The sequence below is a fragment of the Xiphias gladius genome, chromosome 19 (assembly GCF_016859285.1).
Source record: "Xiphias gladius isolate SHS-SW01 ecotype Sanya breed wild chromosome 19, ASM1685928v1, whole genome shotgun sequence".
In the NCBI taxonomy this organism is placed as follows: domain Eukaryota; kingdom Metazoa; phylum Chordata; class Actinopteri; order Istiophoriformes; family Xiphiidae; genus Xiphias; species Xiphias gladius.
The window spans coordinates 27,590,296-27,611,127 of NC_053418.1; the positions used below are offsets into that span (position 1 = coordinate 27,590,296).

General features: G+C 40.5%; 1 protein-coding gene across 6 annotated transcripts in view; it reads right to left on the bottom strand.

The window, feature by feature from the left end:
• abca2 (ATP-binding cassette, sub-family A (ABC1), member 2) overlaps positions 1-20,832 on the bottom strand; it is a 136,917-nt gene that overhangs the window by 10,951 nt on the left and 105,134 nt on the right. For 5 of the 6 annotated variants that reach the window (XM_040154642.1, XM_040154641.1, XM_040154643.1 and 2 more), the window contains 14 exons: positions 19,691-20,016; positions 17,336-17,549; positions 14,636-14,741; positions 14,442-14,553; positions 14,214-14,274; positions 13,506-13,680; positions 13,235-13,350; positions 10,858-11,005; positions 10,423-10,546; positions 9,171-9,303; positions 7,760-7,880; positions 7,285-7,463; positions 6,830-6,971; positions 2,259-2,393 (listed from right to left, as the gene is read on the bottom strand). In XM_040154642.1, the coding sequence (XP_040010576.1) occupies positions 2,259-2,393; positions 6,830-6,971; positions 7,285-7,463; positions 7,760-7,880; positions 9,171-9,303; positions 10,423-10,546; positions 10,858-11,005; positions 13,235-13,350; positions 13,506-13,680; positions 14,214-14,274; positions 14,442-14,553; positions 14,636-14,741; positions 17,336-17,549; positions 19,691-20,016 (2,092 nt within the window). Of the gene's footprint in view, positions 1-2,258; positions 2,394-6,829; positions 6,972-7,284; positions 7,464-7,759; positions 7,881-9,170; positions 9,304-10,422; positions 10,547-10,857; positions 11,006-13,234; positions 13,351-13,505; positions 13,681-14,213; positions 14,275-14,441; positions 14,554-14,635; positions 14,742-17,335; positions 17,550-19,690; positions 20,017-20,832 lie in introns of those variants that run through there. The other variant, XR_005709489.1, reaches the window with a different exon arrangement.

Below are 20,832 nucleotides of genomic sequence, written 5' to 3' on the forward strand. Positions count from 1 at the left end.
TAATTGTGTGACTGCTTGTGTTTTTTGACCTGCAAGACTGAGTCCATCCAGGGCTGTTTCTGGCATAGGTGAGCTAAGTGGTTGCCTAGGGTGCACCAGCTCGAGGGGCAGCAAAGAACAGGCTGCAATTTTTCTAGGCCTAATTAATTTCATACACCATTTCTACTTCTAAGTCTATCACTGACATCCAATGCCTCTGCACTAAACACCTAAATGTTGAGAGGAGACTACAAACAGAATATGTAGAGGAACACTCTATTGGGGGCTGACTCATTGTCATATCATTAACTAAAACTACTGGCTAACAATTATTTTGTAACATTTTGTGTTAATTTGCTTACACTGCTGTCCAAATTCAAAAATGTATAAATAACCAGGTTACTTGTGTTCCATGCAAACCTTATAATATGATCCATACTGAGATCATACCCATAACCAGGATAGGCTACTATAGCAGGTGTGTCCTCAAATCCAGTCATGCAGTGGTCAGTAACTCAGTAAATTTAACAGAATTAGAATGAAAGTAAAGATGTTCTAAGCCGATGCACAGGTTTGAGATCAGGATGAATATATGTATTTTGATTACTAGGTGTCGCCTATAAATCAGATTTTTGCTCCTGAAATGACAGTTGTCAAGAATTGCCCCAACTCTGCTTTATTAAATCACTGAAGGTACAGTGCTGTGAGTGAGTGAACCAAAGAGCCATATAAAAACAGCAGTGTTTTAGTTAAGTACGTTGCATCTGAACTTCTGGAGGGTCAGGAATCCTAGACTTACATAGAGTTGGCTGAGTAGATTATCTTTTGATGAGGTTTCTATTAACTGTGTTGGGACTTCACTTCTGCTTTAATCAGTGGTGTAATGTAAATTGCCTGTTCAATTTCTCCAAGTTTCAAGTGGCGATTACTACTTATGTGCTGCTAGTCAGTTGTAGCAGGCTAGGACTTTATACTGTTGACCTGCCTTCAACTTGAAACTCAGGTCTGTATTTGGTTTGTGCTACAGCACAACTGGGAGTAGTGTCAGTTTCTGTTTCTGTCAGTGCTAAACCTTTGTCTTGCTATTTTCTCAGAGGAGTCTGCACTTCTGGTGGCCAATCAGGGTAAGTAGCTCCAAAAAAGGCTGCTCCTGGAGCACAAGTGGAGAAAAAGCAGACTCTTGGAGGACAATCACAACTTCCAAGCTCTCCTCTCTGTCTAGTGCTAAAACTGCTTTCTTTCATTCCAAGTTCCAGACTTGTGTTTCTAATCCCAGAAACCTCTTGGAGACCTTCTCCCTGCTCTAGCCCCCACTGCCTCTTCCCTGAGTATTTTGATGCTTTTTTTGAAAAGAAAGTTAGGCATATTTGAAATTCTTTCCTCCACCCCCCAGCTGATGCTTTATACATTAATCACCTTCACCTACCATCCACCCTTCCAAATCTCAACCTCTTCAGATTCACTTTCCTCACCTCCAATCCAATCGTCTTTTCCCCCTCTCCTCCAGTGAGGTACTAGACCTTTTAACTTCCAGATGCTCCACTACCTGCGCCCTTGATCCTAACCCCTCCACTCTTCTCCAATCTGTCAATTCTGACCTCCTATCCTTCCTAACCCTCCTGATCAACACATCTCTAGTCTGAGGACATTTTCCCACTTCTTTCAAATATGCAACAATCAAACCCCTTCTAGACACTAAAGCCCACACACTCAGGTGGAGTCCGGTCCAGATCTGGTCCAAAAACAATTAAATTTTGAACCAAAGCAAAATTTCAATGCAACCTGAAGCAGATCACTTGCCAGTCATGTCACCGTACACACACATTCTTCAGTTGCTAGTAGTCATCTTTTAGTTTAGTAGTTAGAATTCTAACAGAGTCAGAAACATTAACGAATTAAAAAAGTGGAAAGGCGTGTTCAAAACCAGCCGATGCACATAAAGGTTGAATGTGAAAACCATAATTTAGCATGAGCAGACTAAGTAATACATGTTTAATTTACCTGGGGAAAGTATAAGATCAGTTTTCTTAATCTGGTATCAAATTTTGGCCATTTTGAGGAGAGGTAAAACATCACTACGACCCAAAGACGCCCATTTTCAACCATGTTGTCCCCAGAGCTCAGAGGTAAGAATATAGAACTTAACCAGCTGAAGTTGTCACATCAAGTTTTTTGTAAAATCAACAGGATCAGTATTTTAAAATGTAGTGAAAAACTTATATTATGCCAACTCAGTGTGTACTTGTACAGCATATAAAACATCCATTCAAACTTCTTACCAGGAAAATGAGTGAGGGGTATCCAATCAGAGCGATGGCAGTGGATAGCTTGCGTTTGTTTCCCCCACTGTAAGTGCCGGCAGGCTTGTCTGCATACTTGGACAACTCCAACTTTTCTAATGCCCACTGCACCACCTGGAGGGGGGGTAAGGGGTAATGTCAGTCTATGATTGAGATTCATGTGTATAGGGTGTGGAGGGGACAGAGGTAAAGAAGTTGTGAAAAGATTTCGCACCACCAAACAAACAAACTACATTACATTTGAATTGCACTGAGTCAGTCAGTGGGGCTGGGAGAGGTTTCTTGTTGCAAATGCAAGACGATTTATTCTAATAAGATAGATGGCTTTTTATTCTACATCTCTGTCCTTTTTGTGTGTAACGTTTAAAATATATACTTATATTAATTCATGGGTATGGGCACAAGTAAAAATGAACTATGCGTGGGTAGGCAGTGGGTAAAATCAACATCAAAACGAAAAATAAAAACAGAAAACAGCGTAATTTCATCAGGCCTAATTAGCCACTGTTTCTTTTTCTTATTGTGAATGTCTATGACACAACCCTTCTCCCCTCAACTGATCATCACTGCAGAACTGAGAGTGCAGCTGACTGAAAGAAATGTAACAGTCACTGTTTTGAAGAGCAGGTCTGGAGCACGACCTGACTGAGGAGAAAGAGAAAAGAAGAGAAGCCTAGCTTGATCAGGAGCTCATAGTGTATATAGGATTAAGTTCAGGCATGAGTCCTTTCACTTACCTACAGCAGTACCCTGGGCTCCCTCCTGACGATAATTGTTTGTCTGGGTAAATATATAAAGCCCAGCTCCAGCTGTCATTAGCACCCACTACCTAGACCAGCTACTACCTAACTAAATCAGCCTATAATATATGACAACCACCCAGTATCCTCCTTAAGAACTTGTAAGTATGTAAAATGATATTGGTGAGCTTCATCAAATGATGATTCAGTTTAGGGATTCAGTACAAGCCTCGACCCACTGGCTGGACAGCACAGTTTCTCCATGCCACTTGCAGCACTTTCACTGAGGCTTCTGCCCATGCTTCTCCAGCCCACCATATCCAACTTCCCCATGAGCTTAACTGCTCTTGCTAAGTTGGTCAGTCTCTGACTTTGCCAGCAGAGCTAGAAGACTGGTTGGCATGCTAAAGTCTCAGGGTAGTGCAGCAGGAGAAGCAAATTTAGCCTGTGCTTCCCATGTACAGACCCTCCTGGCTAAGCTGCCCCCTGATCAAATTGCCAACCATGTTCCACCCATCCTAGAATCTACAACAACCTTGTTGATGTCGTTACCTGCCTGGAAGCCAACACAGAGTCTCAAATGGTGATGTCACAAGTAAGCATTAGCCGATGGATGCAAAGCAAATAGTATGGCAATGGAGTGGAGACCACCAACCAAACCCAACTATCCCATAGCTACAATATTACACAGTGCAAGTAGCATACAAACACCTTCTGTTCTGAAGGAATCAAACCCTGCAACCTTACAGTCTGGAAGCAGCCAACCAGAACCCACATGTCCATACTGTAGTACAAAAGACCACCACCTGATTGTATGCCCTCATTTTGCCGGCTCTCCCCGAAGATATTAAGCGTTGGACACATACCAACAACCACTGCTGGCGATGTGCTTTTAATCACTGAACACCATACTGCCACCTCAAGAAACCCTATCCCAAGTGTAATGGAAAGCACCTTTGCATCATGCATGAAGCCATAGAAAGGCCCCCACTGGAATCCCTTACCTCATCTGCTCCAGCTGTAGTTTCAAAGACCTCCAGATAGCTGTTAAAGTGTTCTTAAGCTATAGAGGTAAAGTACTCGAGACCTACTCCATCCTTGATCATGGTCCCCAAAGGACAATGTTACTGTTCAAAGCTGCTTCCTACCATGGGATGGTAGAGTCCCTTGTTATCTGAACTACCAGTCAGGGCACTGAGATCCTTGGAGGAAACAAGGTGACCTTCGACATCTCATCTACCTCTAACCCCCTAAAGAAATTCCTTATTAAGGAAGCCTTTACTTCCAACCATCTTGGTTTGGCTGAGCAGCATTCTCCTGCACAGGTCTTCTGCTGCTTCAGACATTTGCAAGACTTACCCATCCAGCCGGTCATTATAGTTCAGCCTGTCCTCCTTATCGGGTCAGATAATCCCCATCTTCTCTGCCCCACTCAGAAGGAGGCCTCTTCAGGATCCTACACTGCTTCCTTTCAGACCCCAAGACCCTAACACTGCTGATCCTGAACCAGTGAATGTTTTACAGACCCTTTTCCCCGAGAGTTGCTTGATCCAGACAGACCTTCGCAGCAATGTGGAGAAGCTGTGGCAAATCAATGTTTTTCCATATCAGAGCAACAAATCCATAACCAGATCCAAGCACAACCTTGACGCTCTGGCTCAGCTTGAATCCAGGACTGCACGTGTCACAGCGGTTGGTATGGGCTGACACTCCACTCCACTACCGCGGCTTAAGTCAGCCACTGTATTATAACCTCCCTAATCAACGGTGATGGCCTCTCTCTGCCATTCAGAGACGCAATTAGCCCATAGTCCAGAATGGTCCACCATCAACGACCAAGAAACAGAGAACCTACTGCAGGAGCGCTATGTCAAACATCTCACCCCTCAGAGGGAAACTCAGTCCAGTTCTGAAACTTAGCATTCTCAACTATTACTCAACTTTAAACATTACTCAACATCTTATTGGAGAATATGACCAGAAACTTGTCCACTCTGGACCCTAGAGTGTGTTCGCCGGCATCTGCCATCACTACTGGATCCTTAGAGGATGACAAGCCATCCATAAGCACCAAAATTCCTGTCTGGACTGCAGGAAATTAAAAAGAAAACCTACCTTCCCCAAAATGGCCGACCTACACCCTAAAAATTCCACCTGTTTAAACCCCATTCCTCTCTACTGGCATCGAATGCTTTGGACCCCTCAAGGTCAAAGTTGGTTGTCATAAGAATAGGTTGGGAATCCTCTTTAGATGCTCTCTCCTCTTCAGACCACCTGCCGTCTCAATCTTTAAACCTTGAACTGCCTAGATTCTGTTACCTTAGTTTCCATTCTGCTTTTTTGTGAGTCACTAAGGCTGCCCCCATGAATTGATCTTGGGCCAATGCAAAAACTCAATCAGTGGAGAGAGAGAATTACAGGAGGCTTTCACCCAGGTTAGTCCAAACCTGCAGGATCACCTGGCCAAATACAAAGTCTGCTTCATACACAACTCACTTCATGCAACCCACTTTGGAGGAACCTGAGAGAGAGAGGTCCGAACTATCACAACTGCTCTTCATTAGGATGAAGATGAGGTACTAAGGACAGTTTTCACGGAAGTGGAGGAAGTACTGAATGCAAACCCTCTTGGAACATTTATGACCCTGAGCTAGTCAATCCTAATCTCCTTCTCATGAGGTGGCTGGATGTATCCCTTCCACAAGCCATATTCAGAGATATGGAGCTCCTGTCCATCTGAAGATAGCACTAAAATCAAGTCCTGACGGATCAATTCTGGACCCAGTTTATCAAATACTACCTACGTACTCTTCAGTCATGGCAGAAGTGGCAGAGGTCAATATTAAAGGGAATTGTTATTAAAGCGCCCTGTTTGTAAACTAATCGCCTTATCTCGCATTCCGGATGAGGACCCTATACCACTCCCTGATGTTCCTCACGAGAATCAAATATGAAAATCATACTTGGGCAGCTGTTGTGAAGAGCAGGTGTAAAGGAGTACCTGCCTGAGGAGAAGGAAGAAGAAGTAGGAACCAAGCTTGATCAGGAGCTAGGATCAAGTTCAGGTATGAGCCCTTTCACTTACCTGCAGCAGAACCCTGGGCTCCCTTCTGATGTTTGTCTGAGTAAATAAATAAAAACCAGTACCAGATGCCAACACCCACTGCCTTGACCAGTTCCTGCTTGTCTAAATCAGCCTATAACCTGCCACCCATGCAAAAAAGACTTTACAATGAAATACAATTGGATTGAATTTAATTCCTCCGGTTTTTCCATTGTGCCTGATTGCACACCTATAGTGTTCATCAAATTACCTGGAAATCAGCTTACACCTTCTTACAGTCCTTTAAATTGCAAGTATTTTATAGCCACATTTGATATGTGGACAGATGATTATCGCAAAATCGATTTTCTCTGTGTTACTTTGAATTAGATCAGCAACAAAAACCAGCTGTGCGAGTGCTTTGCCCATCTGAATGGGACAGCATATTACGCAAAAAAGCAGATAACCTCAGACCAGCAATCATACAAGCCCTACAATCTGAATGAGTTTTAAAGTGACTGTTCGCATATGTGTTACATGGCCTGTGTAGATAGCTGGATTGATTAAAATAGGAGCCAGATATGAGGCCAGACAGCTGAACGATGCTACAGAAACACTTTCTGTGTAGACATGAAATTAGTGTTGGGGTTAGGCATTTAGTTGTGATGGTTAAAGGCAGGCTAGGGAATGAATTATGTCAACTAGGGTACTCTGAGGTACAGAAAGAGAAATGTGTGTGTGTGTGTGTGTGTGTGTATGAAACCTACCCTCTCCTGGTCCTTCCAGGGAATACCACGAAGGCGAGTGTATAGCTCCAGATGTTCCTTAGCTGTCAGGTCGTCAAACAGGGCGTCAAACTGTGGACAGTAGCCGATACTCTGCTGCACATGTAACAGGTCTTTCAGGATACTGCAAACACACACAACAGGAAGGTGCTTCCTTGATTTCTGAGCTCTTAGTACAAACCATTCTACTGCACATTCATCAGTGGAAATTCCATAACTTTATATGTGATTTTAGGCACCATGCAATAAGGCAGCTGAGTCTACTAAAGAGACAGGTGTCCTTATACATCTGACGATAGAGTGCCTTTTCTAATTGATGATCGTCTGTTCCCTGTCTGATGAGTCTGTCTTGATGTATCTGTTTTTGCCTTGCTGCTAAGCATTAAAGAATGCACATGAAGACTAAAAATAAAGGTTCTTATTTTTCTGGCACTGACCTATTTCCACTAATGAAGGCCTCTCCTCCCGTGGTGCACTCATCTCCTGTCAGCATCTTGAAGGTGGTGGTCTTCCCGGCTCCGTTCACTCCCAGCAATCCAAAACATTCACCAGGCCGGACGCCCAGACACAGCCGGTCCACTGCCAGGATACGACCCATCTTCCTGGATTTATACACCTGATGGAGATGCAAAGAACACGTGCACATACACATTAAAGGAGTGTGCCAGTGTTTTAGTAAGTTTTAGCTCTTTAACTACAAATCTTGTACTGTATATTTTACATGTATAATGACCATATAAATTTGTAGATTAATTTTCTGTACTGGCATAACTGGACACGTAATATTGATGTTTCAGTGAAACATTCAATTGTTTACAAATTGATATGCATTTGTAAGGGTAAAATTTATGTGAAAAACAGAGATTTAGCCTCTTGAGAGTTTCTAAATGTTAATGAGGTGACTGTTTAAACCTTAGTCAGGTTCTCAATCTTCAGCATGTCGTTTTCGGCACCTCCTCGCAGCACTCTTTGTCTCTCACAGGCCACGTCTACATCATCATCGTCTATCGGCTGGCAGCTGACTGGCACCCTCCTGGACAGACACCCACAAATATATTTCAATTATATTTTTGGTGTTCCTATATACGTTCAACACTTCCACTGTACCTTTACCTCAGTTAGTGATTTTATACATTTCCTAAAATGCCTCTAAACTACCACCAGGGAACAGGTATGAGCATTGCTGGTTGCACCTTGCTCTGGAGTTAACACGTAGTAAGTGGTAAAGGTAAAGCTACTACTGTCTATGTGTGTTTTTTGCAAAAAATATTTGTATTTGGATTAACATTGGAAGTGAGTGGGCCTACATCTGAAGTTGTTTAGAAATTGTATAGACTGTGTTAAATCGATGTCCACTAATTTCTTCTCCTCATATATGTTTGAGTTTAGGTGTTCAAAAAATAAACAAAGTAACCACTACCCAAATTAATAAAAAAATAAAGCATAAACTATGCTGTAATCTTATCATTGATAAAAGGAAAGAAGCTGATAAGGATCAGCTGAGCTTTATGCTGCACTGCAACACATCTGATGAAGATTGATAAAAGGTTAAACCTAGCTGAAAGTGTAAATATCAACACTATTAAACTATCTAAAGCTCCATGTTTTTGGCACATCTACACCAAGACAAGACCTGCTGCCTTGGCTACTTCATGTTTACGCTGTACAAACAACAATCAGGTGGATTGACACTGAAGAGAAAGTCTGAATCTGATGATTATGAACCAAGATGTGAAGTGACATCTTCACATCTTGGCTCATAATGCCAAAATTTGACAAGATGCACTTTTTGTTTGATTTACCCTCAAGCAGAGATCCGAATATCACTGTGAAGAATCTGCTGACTGTAGCACTGTGTGTGTATGACGTCTATTTGTTTGGGTTTGACTTAATTATGACTAAGAAAAAGGGATGCGACGTTTATGGCAAACTGTATCAGCTAGGTGACGGACAAAAAATTTTTGATGTGGTTTGCACCTTTGCAGAGTGCATTATCTGTTTATTTCAGAATAATGCATTAGTATTTCTTTACTTCCCCTTGTAAATGGAAAGAGATAATAATTAAAGTAAGCAATAAACTGACTTTTCCATGTTGAGATTAAAGTAAGTCATATTACTCCTACTCCAGACACAAATTTCTTGCAGTTGCATTACACTATGGTGCATTACACTATGGAGAGGCTGATTTCTGTATCTATAGCCTTCTCAGTGATGGATAATTGTTGATTGTAGAATGGCAGCTCTAGAGAGAAGGGTGCTTTAATTCTGAGCGAGTGACAATAAAACCTGACACCTCACACACTCAGAAACACACATCACTCACAGGGGTTTCCTGAGGAAGTTGTACTGGCAGAGGATGGTGATGAGGAAGCCAACAAAGCCTTCGATTGTCATGGCAACGAGTCCTCGAGTCACAATGTCCCACTCAAATGGTGACTTCATCTTGTCAAACTGGCCTGAAAGCACACATCCTCAGCAACTTATATCTTCTTACTTTGATCTTTTAAGATTCTTTCAAAAACATCTCTCTGTGTCCAAAGTGAAAGAATTACAGGTCAACCTTAAAACAGGTCAGCCTACTTTAAAGGGGCAATGTGTAACAATTGGCCAACTGTCTGAATTCATACTCCAAACAAATAGGGGCCAGCATATTACCAAAAAGTTGGGGTGGGCCGGTGGACCATCAAAAATAGTGGTGGCAGGAGCAGAGGACGAGCCATGAGATGTGGAGGAGCGCGACGAAGAGGCTGAGCAGCTCGAGCAGCAGCATAAAGCTGCATAGAGCATAGAGCTTGAGAAAATAGTGGAGGAATGTTCTATGAAGTTCATAGTAGGCTATGAACACAGGTTTATAGCCTACTTGCAGTTATTACTTCTTCATTCTGTCATGTTGGACTGAGGGCAGAATGGACACTGCAGTGATTGATAGTCATCAATCTTATAGGTTGATGACTATAAGATTCTAATCACCTCTTGAGGTACAATGTGGTATTAAAAGATGGAAACCAAGACATAGACGTGATGGACAGAATGTTAAAACTGTTATTTCTTGACATTCTGTTGATAATCTTAGTTAATTTTTGAATGTTTTAAACCAAAATACTTACATATTGCCCTTTTAAAGTACAAATCTGGTAATAATCTATTTTTTCTGTTTACTGTCACCAAAACTTGTGAAAAGACCCTAACCAACAATGAATGTTTCCTACCAACAAGTATTATGTCTCTATCAAAGCCTGATAGATCTTATTCCTCTGTGCTATAGAGCTCCATTGTTGTCCAAAAACTATCAAAAAATCTTCAATGAGCTATACCGTTTTTTTGGGTGACATGTTCCTTCATTACCCTATAGAAAACTGTAGTTTGGTTACAAGCACATGCTTTAACTGTAGAAATGTCTACACTTTTATTTGTGTAGACAATAGTGGTGAGAGAAACTAGTTATTCTAGGATTTAGAGTAGCGAACATCTTTGTTCAAATACTGGAATCATAATGTAATATTCTGTTCACATCGTCAACATGTGGGACTGTATCCTCATGCATTCTGTGTGAGGCAGCTTGGTGATTAATGTACCTATTTTAGCATAGTATTCGTTGATGTACTCATTGTAGGCCATCTCCATCAGGCCATGGCCAAGGTTGTAGTTGGGGAAGATGAGAAAACAGGACTTCAGGTAACTGTTTACTTTTTTCAGATCCTAGAGAAGAAAATAGTGAAGGAATAATACATCCAAAGGCCAAATCTGATACTGCTGCAGTATAGAAGCAAACAGGTCTATCGCACAATACTCTATATACATTTAGTAAGAATTATTTTTCCAATCTTAATTCATTTTCTCCTAAATATGTGGGAGTGGTGATGTGTCTGACTGTAAAATCTAATCTTGAATCGTTACTCTAGCTGTAGCATGAGAATAAATTGCTGACATTTGACATTGGGGGTTAAAAACTCAGAATATGTTTGGCAAGCTGTAGTATTTGAGGTTAGAGTATCAAAATTCAAACTGACCTTGTCGTGTTCAAATAGCTGGAGGAGGAAAGTGGCAACAGTTGCAGTGATGCCTATGAAGAGGTTAATGACTATAAGGAACACGTAGGCTGTACTGGGAACCTCGAACCAGAAGGATGCTGGGTACATGATTGGAGTAATGGACCACCTGGAAGGAAGAGCACTCATTACTGAGGACATGAGAGAAAAAAAGGAACTGGAGAGCACTTGGCATTGTTTTTCGGGTCACACCAAAAACATGAAGATGCAATAATTCGATGTACAATGTTCAAGTAGTTAGAGTTCTTTGAAACTGCATTCTAAAACAGATGATTTTGAAGTTCACAGTAGTGATTTTGACTGTATTCCAAGCCACAGCCAGCGCTGCAGCTGTTTTTCTAGGTCACATTTGCAGGGAGTTTATTTGTTATCCAACATCCAAATGAATGCAAAGCATGGAGGAGTGTGATCTGGAGTGGAGGTTCTTTCACTATTTTCTACTTGAAAAACATCAAAAGAGATGCCTTAAATATTCTTCTCCCTCTATTTCTCTTTCTTGCTGTCATTTCTTATCTTTAACCAATTTATCCTTTAGCCAAGGATAAAGGTTCTATGCTCACAGGCCTTTCAGACTTCTTATTTAGTTTTTTGCAAGTTTTGGGATCCAAGAATCGAAACAGCTGCACCCATGGGTGTTTCCACACAATGAAACTACATTTTACTGTGGTATGAAACTTCTCTCCCTATTGGTTTCAAACATATTACAGCAATATTGGCACATATATACATACGACAGAAGATGAATATGACAGCCTCTAGAGCTTACTATTGATCACTACTGAGGCCATCATATCTTGACATGGCATATGAAGTAAAATATTACTACTCAGAGAGTGGAAAAATATTCTTTCAATGCTTATGAATTAATTCCATTTATCCATATTATGAAAAGATTTTTTTTTCACTTTCCTAATGGTATTTCTTCAGTCAGACAGTTCTAGTTTTACTTGTCAAAAGTTGGAGATATAGGTCGCTAAAATTTCTGCCACAACACCAATACAATGGAGGCAATGTTACAGTGGATATGGATCTACAGAACACACAGTCAACAGTTTTCAGAGGGACTATTTTTTCAGTAGGAAGTAGTTGCTCATCATCATTAAGTGGAAGACTGCGTATCCTCTGCCCTTTATACAGTGGATCATTTGTTGATATTTGAAGTGAAGAAGAAGAAATAAGTACAACCCCTGCAGCAAACAGATATTAGATGAGGAATTAAGAATTGGTTGTCAGCTGATGACAATTCCAGAGTTTGATAAATTCTCTGACTTCAAACCGTGTTGTGACACTCAACAACCAAGCTACTGACTGAGAATCTGCAAATGAAGTTAATTGGTGACAAAGCGTTTCCAGCTTAACATTTTCCACTGTCCAAAATTTCATTAAACAATGGCAGTTAAGGGGTAGTGCGGAAGTCAAGACAAGATCTGGAAGACCATGAAAACCTTTAGACAAAACTGCACATTTGCTAGGCAGAAAGGCAACGCCATATGCAGACATCCCAAAACACAAAAACACACTTCGCTCCAGAGTACAGTGAAGTGTATTCTTCCTAATCGCAGTAGAGAATAATGGCAGTTTCGCTCGCTGCAGGGTTGTATTTAAAGGTTGTATTCTTTTGACTTCAGAAATCAACAACATATCTTATTTGCCCAAGAGTGGCCAAACTTTTGCATACAACTGTATCTGTTTAAACTGAGGACTGAGATTCACTTTTAATCAATCACTTAAAAATATAAATAAATCAATTTGGTTTCTCTTCAGTGATTATGTGGAGGATCTATCCTCAGCACCTTAATAAGTGACTTAGTGACTTATTTTTTTCCCCCTCACAAACAGAAACATTAGGAGAAATTTTGATGTTACTAGTTTTTCTCAATGGCACTTTGACTTGTGGATAGAGGGAGCTGAGGGTTGGACCAACAACCCTGCCGTTATTAATGACTCACTCTACCAACCAAGCTATAGCTTTTTGTATGGTTTTATAACTGCCCCAAGTGCATGTATGATGGACTTGCTCTTATTGATATGTATGAATAGGTTCTGTATGCTACACAAAAAAACCCACAAAAGAGTCATTTTTCACTGATGTAAGCACCACAAACTAAATTTCTTTGAACTTTTTTGTAATTGAGTTGAACTGATCCTTTAACAGAAGCAGTGAGACCCCTAAGACACACCGTATCCAAAGAATGGTTATAAACATTCAATGTACATTTATGTATATTCATATTTTGTTCTGCATTAGAACTTCAGACTGTATTACCTGATAAGTAAAAAGTAAAAAAAGTGTGTATTTATGTGTGTATAAGTGTGTGTGTGCAGTCAGATGTCTCACCCATAGAGAAGAAAGAGGGAGAGGACAGCAGGGAAGTTAGTTGGGGAGGTGTAGGCTGGCAGGTCGAACACAAACAGAATAATAACACAGCATGTGGCAGGTACCAGGTAGTTCAGCTGAGGAGAGATGAGAGAAAAGAACATGTTCAGCCCGGAAAGACTATAATATTTACAGAATGACTGACAAAGACTGAATAGATCACCTACACATCCACAGCCCTCTATCAGTTAGCATCAGTCACACACACATTCCACTAATGTATCCTCCTCACCATATCCCATATGTAGTTAGCCAGCCAGTAGATGACAGGGTCACAGCCGCTGACAAACTGCAGGTGTTTGGCCTTTGTGGATTTCTCTGCAACCAGGAAAACCACAAAGCTGGCTGGCACAAAGGACATGGCCACAATAATGAAGATAGCAATCACCACATCTGTCCCCTGGAGCCTGGACATACAGGGAAGAAGAGGAGAGAGGAGAGGAGAGGAAAGGGAAAAAGGAGGAGAGAGGACAAGATGAGATTAATGGAGAGGAAAAAAGAGCAGAGAAGACAAATATATAAGCAGAGATCACATGACATTTATACTGCATGGCAGGGATGTAAACAATCCAATAATAAACATATATGAGAAGGACATATCCATCCAAAATCTGTCTAAATTGATTTTATAATCTTAAATTCATAAGGACAAAATTGGTATAGTTTCCTTGTAAAACTTCTCTGCCACTGGAAACAGATTCAATTATGGACAAGTACAGTTCATCTACCCTGGACATTGTCTGAGAGCCAAAATCATCTGTCAGATTTTCTTTTTTTTTTTGCAATGTCACTGTGTTCCCAGATTTCAGCGATTAACTATAGCTATTAGCATCTTTACAATAGCAGTGATAAACAAAACTACAAAAATAAGCCCTCAAGTTGTAATGAAGTCCTTTATATTACTTTAAGGCACAAATGCTAGCGCTGATGATCAACTTACAAGTAGTCCAAAGACAGGCTGGCGCTGGTTCGATTCATTGGGTGGTTTGTCAGTGTGATACCTGCAAAACACACACACACACACACACACACACACACACACACACACACACACACACACACACAACCACCTAATTTGTGAAGATGACAATAACTAAACGGGGAGCTGGCTCCAAACTGCACAACTTAAGTAAAATCACTGTCAATTATGTAACTGGTAAATAATTACCATAGGCAGCAGGGTTGCCCTTGGAGGCGGGCAGGTTGGCACGCAAGATGGCATTGTTGAGAACGTTCAGATACGTTGGCATGCTGTGGTAACCTTTGTTGTTGTACAGAACCTGAACACCAGAGGTTACTCTGTCAGCTGTTATTTATACTGTATTTGTGAATTTCTTGTCCACTTCATAGTGCCCGTCTTACCTGAGCTGATCTGCGAACTGCTATTTTGCGAACCATTGGAGGTATCTTTCTCCCAAAGGATGCTGGGATCGATTTCTGGATGTTCCCAACTGTTAAACCCCCATATCTAGTGAGAACAAAGTCAGTGAACAAAATACATAACAAAAATAAGTAGTCAATAGAATACACATTTTAATGATTTGAAATCGTATTATAGTTTGGGCATTGAACTCTAATACTAGCTAAGTACTGACCAAAATATTTGCATATTTTGGTGTATATTTTGGCCGGACGTCTTGGGGTTAAGGTACAATTTAACTTTAGTTATGAACTATAAGTGTATTTCTGGTCCATTATTAATTATGTATATTTGTATTTTATTTCATTCTCCTTTTTTACCCTTATTTTATTCTGTTTTGTCTGGTCAGATTCATTGTTGTTTAGGATTAAGGTTTAGTTTTTCCTTTATATATTACACCATAACTACACTGTCTTTTACAGTATTTATGCAAGATCCTGATTGGCTGCTTGTTTTACAGTATTGGTTACTCCAACACTGGTTAAAATGGTTAATATGGCGTACAACAGCAGTAAATTAACATATACAGTGGCAAGAAAAAAAAGTGAACCCTTTGGAATTACGTGCATTTATGTATAGTCTTGTCTTACATACAATACAATACTTAAGTTACGATAAATAAACATAATATATTTGAACTCATAACACAAAAATCCTTGTTCTTGTCCGTATTGAAAACATCATTCAAACATTCACAGTGTAGGATGGAAAAAGTATGTCAACCCATCGGCTAATGTCATCAAGAGAAGTTCATTGGAGTCAGGAGTTAGAAAAATAGAAAATCTGGAGTCCAGTCAGTGAAACCACATTGGAAGGGTGGGTCAGAGCTTATTTGACTTATTAAAATCACTTAAACCTTTTGAGTTTGTTATTCATGAGAAGCATCTGCTTTTGTGAACTATGCCTTATTAAAAAGAGATCTCAGATGACTTTTGATTTGCATTGTATATTTGCATAAAGCTGGAAAGGGTTACAGAGTAATGTCTATAAATGGAGACAATGTAGTGCTGTGGCTACTCTGCTTAAAAGTGGGCGTCCAGCTGAGATGACTCCAAGACCAGAATGCAAAATGCTCTGTGAGGTTAAAAAAGAAGCCCAGAGTAACAGCAAAAGGCTTAAAAGAATCGTTGGAGCATTGGAACTTCTCTGATCATGAGTCTACCATATGCAAATCATTGACCAGACATGGTGTCCATGGCAGGACACCACAGAGTTTGTTTGGGAAGAACATGCAAGAATGGCTTAAAAAGGGCTCTGCATACCAACATGAAATTATCATCCCAGCAATTTTGTACAGTTGAGGGAGCATCGTGATTTGGGGCTACTTTGCTGCCCCTGGGTCTGGACAGCTCACCATCATTGAGGGGAAAATGAATTCCCAAATTTATCAAGGTATTTTACAGCATAATGTCAGAGTGGCTTTCCACCAGCTAAAGCTCAGTAGAAGTTGGGAGATGCAGCAGGATATTGACCCTATACACTGAAGTAAATCTACTACAGAATGACTTCAAACAAAAATAATCCATATTTTGGAGTGGCCCAGTCAGAACCCAGACATGAGACCATTAGAGATGCTGTGGTATGACCTCAAGAGAGCTGTTCACACCAGACATTATGGGCGAACTGGTAATCTGGACGTTCTTACAAAATCCAGAACGGCCGTTGTAATTATAATGTTCCTTGGTTGAGTGTAACCCAGAGTGGGCCAACAGTGTGCACTAAATGCTGTTATGCTGCTATTAGTGAAGTCATGTCATGTTTACAGAAGAGAGGTCACATGAAGCCAAAGAATTGGAGTAAGTGGGAAATGGTTACTGAAGTTGTCACCATGAAGAATAGTGGACTTCAAGTTCACAGTGGCTGAGTCAAACATAACCCTTCTCTCTCTCTGCACAAAGTTGTGTTTGCAGTTCTATCACTTATAATTGATAAAATGTAATGTGCATTGTTTGCCTGAATGTGGCTGTTGAGTTCGTCATTGTGTGCTGTCCATACAGATACACACAGCAGCATGGACAGTTCTAAATAAGGAATACTGTATGTAGGCTATTTTTGTATACCATAGATATGAGGGTTCTGTATTTGATACATTTATTCTAACATGTTGATGTTTATAAAAACCTTTAAATGTAATGTGTCAGTGAGTGTTGTGTGGATTTTTATCTGAGTAACTAAGAAGCTTTGCTGTACACCATCCACAGGAGATGGATAGAAGAGATATATAAGACATGTATGTAAGTCATTTATCTATATCATATCTGCATTGTTTCATTTTACATTGAACATAAGAAAAAAACAAAAACAAACAGCCCCTCTGGTTTCTGTGTGAGAAAGTACTTTAAAATGTAAAACATCAACTTTGTTTGTAAGGAAGTACCAGTATGGAAATGTGTCACACATTTTGCCTTTTAGAGAATAATGCCATGTTAATCATTGGTCTGAACAGTAGTATCAAGTAATACTCCTGGCATTCCATTAAACTTCCATGGCCTCTTAATTTTGCATATGCACACATACCTAAGTGATCGTATTGACACTGATATCAAAAAATGTGAGATGATGCCCAACCCTAGTACGTACTGTGAAACTCTCCAAGTTGTTGATATTTCTTACTTTATGAAATATTCCCACAGCAGTCTTACCTGTGCAGGCGCAGTCTGTCTGATGTGAAGAGCAGATACTCAGAGACGTTGCGGCCTGTGATGTCCACCAGGATGTCACCTGTCACCACTTTCGTGAGGGGGGGCCGTCCTCCCACCCCACTGGGACAGGAGAAGCCTGTCCCCTGCATGGAGCAGGTACAACGAACTGGCTCATGGATGGACAGGGGGAGGGTGGGAGGAGATGTCACAGGCTCTGAGTAAACATAAAAGAGGTGTCTTTAACTCAATAGAACTTCTTCGTAGCAGACACTTTGACTTGTCATTGAACGAAAAGCACGAGTTGAATTAATAACATTAACGATGGCTCAATTCCATTAAATGTCCCGGCTATTCCAGTGAGCCGGCACATAAAATACCAGGACAGCCCCTAAATGGAATGCAGATGTATCTAATGTTATTATTGTTATTAAATACTGGTAAAAATGTCTGACGTGAAAAATGTCTATTGAATAATACAACAGTGTTTGTTGACTGGATAAATTATAAGCTCATAGGATCGAGGAATCTCAGCAGTTAACTTGCTGACTACCACTGTGAGTAATGTTTGCCAAACTATAAAAATAAGACCCAAGTTGTAAGACCCCAAAATTTTTCTTCAGGCTTCCTTTCATTAATAGAACAGTTCAAGAACATGTACTGAATGTGAAAGTGAGCGATTAAAATTGATTGCACTGCACTTACTTATTTAGTAATGTCTCATGTAAAACATGTTTGTGGTGTTTATTTTGTTCGGGTTAAATGTTGTGTTTTGTTTTGCAAGTGTGTCTGGAAATGCAAGATAAATTAAAGAAAAATATTCTCATAATAAAGTTAAATCAAATAACTTCAATATTAAGCACATTCAATTCCCAGGTCTTTCTAGTGTGCACTTAAAGTGAGTAACACACTGCCTCCCATATACACTCAGCAAGCACCTCATTAGGAACACCATACTAATAATGGGTAGAGCATCCCTTTGCTCTTAAAACAGCCTCAGTTCTTTGCAACCTGGATTCCACAAAATGTTGGAAACATTCCTTTAAGATTCTGCTCCATGTTGACTCCATCACATCATTTCTGCAGATTTGTCAGCTGCACATTCATGCTGCCCAATCTCCCGTTCTACCATATCCCAAAGGTGTTCTACTGGATTTAGATCTGGTGACTGGGGAGGCCATTAACGTTCATGAAGCATTATCATGCTAGAAGTAGCCATTAGAAGATGGTAAATTGTGGCCATAAAGGGATGCACATGGTCAGCAACAATACTGTTGCATTCAAACCATGATTGATTGGTATTAAGGGGCCCAAAGTGTACCAAGAAAACCTTCCCCACACCATTACACTACCACCACCAGTTTGGACTGTTGACACGAAGGTTGGGTCCATGGATTCATACTGTTGTCACCAGATCCTGATCCTACCATCTGCATGCCTCAGCAGAAATCCAGATTCATCAGACCAGGCTACGTTTTTCCAGTCTTCAGCTGTTCAGTTTTAGTGAGACTGTGCCCACTGCAGCCTCAGATTTCTGTTCTTGGCTGACAGGAGTGGAACCTGAAGTCGTCTCTTGCTGTTGTAGCCCATCTGCCTCAAGGCTGGATGTGTTGTTCATTCTGAGATGCTTTTCTGCTTGCCACAGTTGTAAAGAGTGATTGTCAGAGTTACCGTAAACTTTTTGTCAGCTCCAACCAGGCTGATCATTCTCCTCTGACCTTTCACATCAACAAGATGTTTCCGTCAACAGAACTGCTGCTCACTGGATGTTTTTTGGTTTTTGGCACTATTCTGAGTCAACTGTAAAAACTGTTGTTTCGGAAACTCCCAGGAAATCGGCTGTTTCAGAAATACTCAAACCTATATACTGCAGATACAGATACTTAAACCAGTTGAGAAATGTTGTATCCTTTGTTTATATAGTAAAGAAATAGTTAAAATCAATAGGGTTAACAAAGACAAAAACCTGACTCGAACACAAACTTTTAGAGAATGGGTCACCACTGGATTGGAAAAAGGTGAGGTAGAAACTGAAACTGAAGTCATTTATTATTTCACTCATTATTTTGTGATTAAAATTCCTGTAATTGGGCACCGATTGGGCAGCTTGTTTGTAACTACCTGTTGTTGGTGACAATGCTGTCTATGATGATGAAGTTGGGAAGTGGGGGTATTATTGTCATTGTTGTTTTGTGTTGTTGTGTTTTTCTGTTATGATATTATTCACATACATTGAGACATTACCAGAACAGTTCAGATTGAAATATTTCAGCCTGAACTCTAAGATATATTTGAAACTACACATACTTTAGTGGGTTGCACATGAAAGTGGTCACCAGCCTTATGAAACGGACTCACCATGAACTGTGGTTGGAGGGGCAACCGTTAAGTTCCACAGTCCGTCCTCAAAGCGAGGGTCTGGGTCATCTGAAGGTGCTGGTGAAGGAGGTGGGGGTACAAAGTTGGAGAGAGGGACCCCCTGTGTGAAGGAGTCCAGACACATCGAGTCAAAGTAGCGGGCAGCCAGGGTCTTGGAGTTGTTGGCACTAGGATTGAGGGTCTGGGCCAGCTGGTCCAGGGTGCTGTTAAAGGGGGTTTTAAGGATGCAGGTAGCACCCACACCCGAGGGCAGACGGAGGGTATTGATGATCTTCTGTGGACTAGCATCTGGCAACAGCTTACTCCTGACAGGGAGGACAATGAGGCTACTTTCAAATTGTGTTTAAAATATTGAGTTACTCAGTGTGTAAAGCCCTGCACAGCCTCACAAGTTTTTTCAGTTATAGTATTTGGGCTACTTAGACCTCTGCTTCCTCTGCTGCCCCACTCTAAAAGGCACAACAAAACTAACAGAAGTGTCAGGGAGATGTCAATCATTGTTTGTACAAGCAAGGACTGTGAAGAGGTTAAATCAGCCAAAATAAGTGAATGGGTGTGAAGGGCCTCTACATTTTAATACAAACTGTCCAGGAGCAAATGTCTTTTATAATATTTTGTTAAATGTGTCCTGTAAAAGGCCAGTATAACATTTATTTATATAACTGTGTCTGGGAGGGGTTTGTACAGTCAAACTATTTTTGCTGCCAATGTATATACAGTATTACAGCATAAACATGAATCACATTTTTTGATTTTCAAAAATATAAAGTGTAAATACCAAATAACTTAAGTATCTTATTTGCACATGTAATTAGATTTTGAAGAAGCACTGCAGGCAGCTGCTTGGTTTTTTTGGATATGGGGTTACTAATGCATACTTTCTACATGGAGATAGAGTACAACACAGGAAATGTGTTTTGAGTTGTTAAAGGATGGGTTCACCTTTTTTAAAGTCTTTCTTAAAATTCTCCAATCCATACTCACATGCCTGTATGTACTGTACATTAGGACCACTGTTAGTCTGTTATATGGTTCCGCCTGCCCATACTGGTTGCAAAGAGATCCCTCTCTAATGCGATATCAGTTTAAGTAAAAGGGGACAAAATAAACATTCCTCGTTC